The sequence below is a fragment of the Pongo abelii genome, chromosome 10 (assembly GCF_028885655.2).
Source record: "Pongo abelii isolate AG06213 chromosome 10, NHGRI_mPonAbe1-v2.0_pri, whole genome shotgun sequence".
Lineage (NCBI taxonomy): Eukaryota > Metazoa > Chordata > Mammalia > Primates > Hominidae > Pongo > Pongo abelii.
The window spans coordinates 106,465,257-106,472,767 of record NC_071995.2 but is presented as its reverse complement, the minus strand read 5'-3'; the positions used below and the strand labels follow the sequence as shown (position 1 = coordinate 106,472,767).

The 7,511-nt window shown below is 44.6% G+C and overlaps 1 protein-coding gene across 1 annotated transcript; it reads right to left on the bottom strand.

The window, feature by feature from the left end:
• Positions 1-3,638: 3,638 nt before the first annotated feature.
• ASCL4 (achaete-scute family bHLH transcription factor 4) lies at positions 3,639-4,192 on the bottom strand. The gene is given in 2 exon segments (XM_024257371.3): positions 3,639-3,679; positions 3,682-4,192. Coding segments are annotated over 2 exon segments (519 nt in total). The 5' UTR covers positions 4,160-4,192.
• Between the last annotated feature and the right edge of the window lie 3,319 nt (positions 4,193-7,511).

Sequence of the window (7,511 nt, the reverse complement as noted above, 5' to 3'; positions counted from 1 at the left end):
GCCCCTACTTTGTTTCCTCTCCCTTAATTATGGCAATACCCTATTGGTCCGCTGCTTCCTACCACCAGAGTACCATGATCCTTAACCACGTACCTTCTCCAAAACCCTCCCTCAATTTTTTTTTCAATAGTCCCCCATTGGTTAAAAAATCAACTCCAAGCTGTTTTAGCCTGGCTTTCAATGTCCCTAGAGCTGCCTCAGCCATCGTGTGCAGTCTCCTATTAGCCTCTCTGTGCTCTCCAAACAGTTCCTGTCTTTTCAGCAACTTTGTTCCTCTTGTTCCCTCTGCCTGGAGTTCTCATTCCATTCTTACCTACTAAATGCTGCATCCACCAAAGCCTTTCCTTCTTGTTCCCTTCTCACTTGAGGCTGGACCAAATCCCTCTTTTCTTTGGCTTCTCATAGGATATCTTCCATTTTGGATATCAGTTATACCATTTATACCTTTTTCCTCATATTGAGGTAAAACGGGTCTATTTCCCCACCAGCTTGTAAAGAGTCTTCAAGTTCCATTCCATAAAAAAATTATAAAGCTTTTGGTGATTTTTTGTGTTGTTTTGTTTTTAACTGGGCATGGTAACAGCAACTAGGAGTCAAGAAAAAAAAAAAAAAAAAGTAGGCCGCAGCCACAGGGCTGGATCATTCTAGTGGGAAGAGGGAAATACAGGAACAGAAAGCACCGTGCTGTGTGGCAGGAAGTGAGCATGCCTTATTACATTTGCTTCCCCCAGTTGGGACTTTGCACAGGTTGGATGCATGATATTTTCCAGCTGGAAGAGTCTAAAAGATAATGTGATCCACCCTTCATGTGTCCTAGCATAGGAAACTGAGAACACAACAGTTAGGGACTTGCTCAAAGTCACCAAGTCGGTGAGTGGCAAGAGCTGGATCCAGCCCCAGGTCCAGGGCACGCTCTGCCACATCCCAACACAGCCCCTCCCGCTTTGCACGCTCAGGGTGGGGTGGGGTGGGGTGGGGTGTCGCAGCAATTACTCAGGTTGCCAACCACAGGGAGTATTCTAAAAGCAATCAAGTGCAATCAAGGGATATGTCTGGGCTGAGTGAGAAAAATAAAAAAAGGGAAGATGTTGAAGGACATGAAAATCTTTCTCCTTTTATGAATGCTTCATTGCCATAAAACTCCCCTCCACTCTTGCTTCCACAAAATTCACTGGAAATTTATTTTGTTCCTTTTGAAAGTCAAATTGTTCTAGGGTTAATGAAGTGATCATTCGCAGGAAAAGAGGTCAAACCTTTTTAAAGGTCTCATTCCCGGATTGGTGCTCCTCCTGTAAGTCATGAGGAAGGTCCCAGACAAACTGCATGATTTTTTCTTTTAAGAAGTTATATGATTGTGAAAGGAGTTCATTTAATTATTACTATTTTTTTAAATAGGAGTCTTACTCTGTCGCCCATGCTGGAGTGCAGGCAGAGGCACGATCATAGCTTACGGCAGCCTCAAACACCTGAGTGCAAGCAAACCTCCAACCTCGGCCTCCTGAGCAGTTGGGACTACAGAGGCATGCCACCAAGCCTGGATAAATTTTTTTAATTTTTGTAGGTACAAAGTTTCTATATGTTGCCAAGGGCTGGTCTCATGCTCCTGGCCTCAAGTGATCCTCCTACCTTGGCCTCCCAAAGCGCTGGGACTACAGGCATGAGCCACCACACCCAGCTGAGAGAGGGTTTTATTTTTATTTTTCCAAAAGTTTTCTCAAAATCATTGCCTTATTCTCAACAGGGCTTCAAATAAAACCACATTAAGGTTTCCAGTACCTGGGCTGGTCTCAAACTCCTGAGCTCAAGCGATCCATCTACCTTTGCCTCCCAATGTGCTGGGATTACAGGGTGAGCCACTGCACCCAGCCAATACTATGTTTTAACATAGATTCAGCGCTCAAAGCATGTATCCTAGAACCTTACCAGAGGAGGTAAGAGAGTGTGGTCACTCTGTCCCTCTTTTGAAACACTGAAGAAATCACACCAACTCCACCTAGAGATTTTATTCTTAACCAGGCTTTACTCTCCATAAACTGAGAAATAATATTTTCCCCAAAATAATAAAACTACTAATTTATCATTGGTTAGTGCCTTGCAGATTACCAAGGTCTTTCACATACACTTCTGTAAACATTTCTGTACAGGTGAGAAAACTGAGTTGCAGCAACATTCGCTCTGCTAGCAAATGACAGAGCAAGAGACAGCACGGTAAGGGAGAAAGAAATCCTTGGCTTTGAGTTCAGGCTCGGGACTTGATCTCAGCTCAATGAATCCTAGCAACACTAAACTGGTCAATGTATGTAACCTCTTTGAGCTTCACATTTTTTTTAATCACAAAATATTTGTCATACCCACCCCACAAATTTATGACAATTAAATAGGACAAAATGTAAAAAGCCACAACAAAATTCCTAGCACATAAAAGATGTCCACTGAACATATAGCCTGCCTTAGTTGCTACAACTGTAAAAGGGGGTAATAAAATCTAAGTGAAATCTACCTGGAGGATGCACTTCCACTGTTAGTTCTCTTTGTCCATTTCCATTTCCCCTCCTTCTTCCCCCACAAACCAAAGCTACCTCCATGGAAAGGATAATTCGGCGTAGAAAACAATCTTAGGGAAGTTGATCTTCACACATCAGCAAGCATTTAACTTATCTACTGAACTCAAAATTGTTTCTCAGAAAAAAAATGTCCCGTATCTTTCCCCCATGTGGCTCAACTCGCAAAAAGGACTTCCAAGTAGATTTCTTTTTTATTTTTAAAGTCACAGTGCCACTTCAGTTTATCCAAAACTTAGATGGAGAGCTAAGTTTGGGGGGCGGGGTATGCAGAGAAAAGGAAAATGAAGAAAACAGTGGACAAAACAATTGAGAGGAAAAACAAGTTTTCATACAAATCTGGGCTCTCTTCCAAAGAGATCATTAATTCTAAGATATTTTACTATCTGCTCAATGCTACAAAGCTTCCACGTGGCCACTGGATGAAAGAGTGTGTACCAAGCCATGGATTCCCTGGCACTATCATTCACACAGTCACCAGCACATGGTGTCAAATTCGTTCTCAAGTATCAGCTTACAGTCTCCTTCACCCAAAGCAGGAGGTCAACAATTACTTTCAATTACATTTTGAATACCATTCCCAAAGGAAGGAATGCAAGAAAATGTTCCTCTCATTTTTAAGGACTGTTTTTGGCTGTTTGGGGTTGTTTCTGTTTTGGTGGCAGCAAAGTTCCTCTTTGGTTAAGGTTTAATATTTATGTATACCATTTACCCACACCACGGAAGGTGGGAAATTCCAGTTGTTCTCGCCCTTTGAGTTTTTAGAATAATCGTATTTACAATGAGGCGCTCAGAATTTGGAACAGTTTGCATTTTAGAAGTATAGGAAAAGAGTCTCCTTGATAAGCACCTATAAGTTGCAGGCACGTAACCAATAAGGGCAGGGGAGAAATTCCCAAATGTCAAAACAACTCCCCCATCCCCCAAACCCCAGCACCCATTTCTTTTTCTTAAGATTTAGGCCTGGAGAAGATGCCAGATTAAGAATGCAAACCACCTTCGAAGAGGACCTTAGGCTGAGCGCCCGGCTGCGCGCTGTGCGGCGAGCGCGGGGGTCCTGGCCGGTCCGGGCGCTCGCTAGCTGCCCCCCTCCTCGGGCTCGCTGCTGGGCGAAGGCCCGAAGAGGCCTTGGACTCCCCGTCGCTGTTGCATTCCGCCCTGCGCTGGGGGACAGCGCCGGCCGCGCCCTCGAGCCCCCGGGCCTGGCGCTCCAGCAGCTCCTGCAGGTGCTTGATGTAGCCGATGGCAGCGCGGAGCGTCTCCACTTTGCTGAGGCGCTTGTCTGCCTGCTCCCGGGGCAGGTGGTCTCGGAGGCGCGCATAGCCCTCGTTCACGCAGCGCACCCGCTGCCGCTCGCGCTCGTTGCGCTTGCGGAGGAAGGCGGGCTCGAAGGCGCCGCCCAGCGGCAGGGGCAGGTACTGCCGTCTCCGTGCGCAGCCGCTGCGCGCCCACTCCCAGCACGCGGCGTCCAGACGCAGGGCGACCCTGAGGGGGTCCCTCCGCGGGAGTCCGGGCAGCGTCCCCGGAACGCCCAGGGACGCGGTGCGCAGTGAGTATGGCAAGGCCAGCAGTTCCGCCGGTTTACGCATCTCCATCATTTGCCGGAAAGCACACAAATCACTCAAGAGGTCAATCTCTCAATAGAAGAAGACGAAACAGAATCTTAGAAGCAGAGGTGCTGGTGCAGACTGCCTGGCTCAGTGGGTCTGTCTTTGGAGAAGTTTCTGGGTCCAGAAGTTAGGTTCCTGGACAGGCTTCAAGGAAACGGTGCATGATTCCTGAAGTTCATTGCACTCCTCGATCTTTTTATGAAGATTTAGGCAGAGGTGGTAGGCAAAGACGTAGGACCTCCTAATCTACACTTCAAACCCCGTCTTCCCCGCTGATCTTCTTTCAAAAGATAACAAAGGGGGTTCCTCTGCCTGGTCCCCCAGCCTGGAAAGGTGAGCTCACACCAAAGTCGTCTTCCAAAGCCACCAAAAGCTTTTCAATGCCTGTAATCCACCACTCTAGGTCTTCAAGAGATGAGTCGTTCGCCAAGAGCCTAGCAGTCTTCAGGATTTGAGAAGAGCTCATCCCAGGAAACTGCAGATCTCCTGGCGGCGGAGGGAAAGTGGACCAGAGGCTTTCTCCTTGAAAATCACTTGACTGTCCTTTGTGGTTTCCCGCGACCAGGTCTAATGGAAGGAGCTTTCAGAGTGTTTGCAAACTTAAACTTGCTCTTTCATTTCTGGGGTCTTAGCCTCATCAAAGGAAAAACTGCTCTCTTGCGGTTATAAAATGTGTCAAGTCAAGGAAGACCCGGGGCGAGGCTTGAGGTTTTTCTTCTTCCAAACCGAATCTTTTAAAAACTCAATGAGGCATGTTTGAAGGGTACAGGAAAAATACAGACTGTAGCAAAGAATATAAGGGTCTGCATATTATGTTCCAACTTATGTTGTTTTATGGTTGTTTAGGGTGTTTTATGGATATGCGACTTTTTAAGAGCACATCAAAAGACTGAACAATAACAAACGCGCTTAGCCGGTTATTTCTCACAGTGCTTACTGTAAACACAGCTTAAATACTGCTTCCCAACCTCCTCTTCTAATCTCACCCAGGATATAAGGACATCATCTTTCCATAGTGCAAAGAGTGTTTTTCCATTGGATTCTTCTTCTTTAAAAAATGCCATTTATTTTCTCTCTTGGGGGCAGGAAAGCAACATTTGAAAGGTGGAGACTCCTAGTTCCAAGGAGAAAGGATGATGTCTTTGAAGACTTGTCTTTTTAACACACAACCCCTCCAAAATGAATAATTAATCCATCCGTATTGGTAAACCTTTGAAGATGAAAATGTCATTAAAAATCCAACTGTACTGGTTAATGTCAAAGAACATGTTATCATACTGAAAATCAGATTTCCTCTTCTGCAAACCAGTACATTAAAGGCGTCTTCTACTTTAAAAGTCCGACTTTAAAACAAGAGAAGCAAAAACGCCCTACATTTATGATGAGACGTTTTGCCTATTCCTCAGCAGACAAGGTGCTGCCCTAACATGTTTTTCTTTTTAGTTTGGCAAGTCCTGTGCTTCCCTGTTTGTTCTAAATGATCTGCCCGAAGCAACTCAAAAAACAAGGCAAATAAAATAGAAATAATTATTCCTTTCGGGTATAAGTTAGTCACATTTTTAAAGGTGTAGCTTGGCTGGGTGCAGTGGCTCAAGGTTGTAATCCCAGCACTTTGGGAGGCCAAGGTGGTGGATTGCTTGAGGCCAAAAGTTCAAGACCAACCTGGCCAACATAGCAAGACCCCCATCTTTTAAAAAGAAGAAAGAAAAATTAAAAGTTGTAGCTCCTGATGAGGTTTGTACTGGCAAATAGCCTAATACATCATCACAGTTTCTCAGTAGAATTGAGAAAGCCCTTTCTATTAGGAGAAAAGTCCACCACTCAGGCAGGAGGCTGTTATACCGCAAGGTGCTTTTTGGCCATGTCAAAGATTTTAACTTTTAAGAGTGACAGGAAGATAATGAAATATTTTAAGCAGGGAGGTGACATTTGAAGATTCGTGTTTCAAAAAAGATAACTGTATCTGCATATTGGGGACTAGATTGGAAGAGAACAAAAGGAAGAACAGTTGAGATGCCATTTCTCCTTCTCAGATTGGCAAAAATTTAAAAGATTGCTAAGATTCAGGGCAGGCAAGGATTTGAGGAAAGGGTGGGAGCATAAATTGCTTCAAGAAACTATTAAAATTATTATTATTATTATTATTATTTTGAGACAGGTCTCACTCTGTCACCCAGGCTGGGGTACAGTGATGCGATCTCGGCTCACTGCAACCTCCGCCTCCCAGGCTCAAGGGATCCTCCTATCTCAGCCTCCTGAGTAGCTGAGACTACAGGCTTGTGCCTCCACGTCCCAGCTAAAGAAACTGTTAAAATTAATAGTGCACATCACATCCTTTGATTGAGATATCTGTCCCATTTTGTCCTACCAAAATAAATGTAGCAATACCTATTTATGTATACAGTAATCTTTATTGCAACATTTGTAGCGATTTAAAAAAACGAACAGTCCAGGAAAGGTGGCTCATGCCTGTAATCCCAGCACTTTGGGAGGCCAAAGTGGGTGGATCACTTGAAGTCAGGAGTTCGAGACCAGCCTAGCCAACATGGCGAAACCCTGTCTCTACTAAAAATACAAAAAATTTGTCAGGCATTGTAGCAGGTGCCTGTAATCCCAGCTACTTGGGAGGCTGAGACAGGAGAATCACTTGAATCCTGGAGGCGAAGGTTGTAGTGAGCCAAGATCACACCACTGCACTCCAGCCTGGGTGACACAGCAAGACCCAGTCTCAAAAAAAAAAAAAAAAAAAAAAAAAAAAAGGCGAGGCCAGACACAGTAGCTCACGCCTGTAATCTCAGCACTTTGGGAAGCTGAGGTGGGAGGATCACGAGGCCAGGAGTTCAAGACTCGCCTGACCAGCATGGTGAAACCCCATCTCTACTAAAAATCAAAAAAATTAGCTGGGCATGGTGGCACGTGCCTGTAGTCCCAGCTACTTGGGAGGCTGAGGCAGGAGAATTGCTTCAACCTGGCAGGCAGAGGTTGAAGTGAGCCGAGATAGCCTGGGCGACAGAGCGAGACTCTGTCTCAAAAAATAAATAAATAAAGAAGAAGAAGAGAAAGGGAACAGCCTGAACAGCCTGAATGTCCATCAATAGGAAAAGAGTTAAAAATCTTAGAATATTGTGTTATTATTAAAAATAATGAGTAAAATCTGTACATAAGAACTTGCAGACATATCCACAATGTCTTAAGTGGAAAAAGCAAATTGCAGAGTAACATATGCAGCGGGAACATAAAAACAATTCTACATGATGTGTATGTCCTTTATATGTGTTTCTGTGAGCATGGAGAATGAAATAGAAAGACATACACCAAATGGTTTTTTGCATTGGTTGCC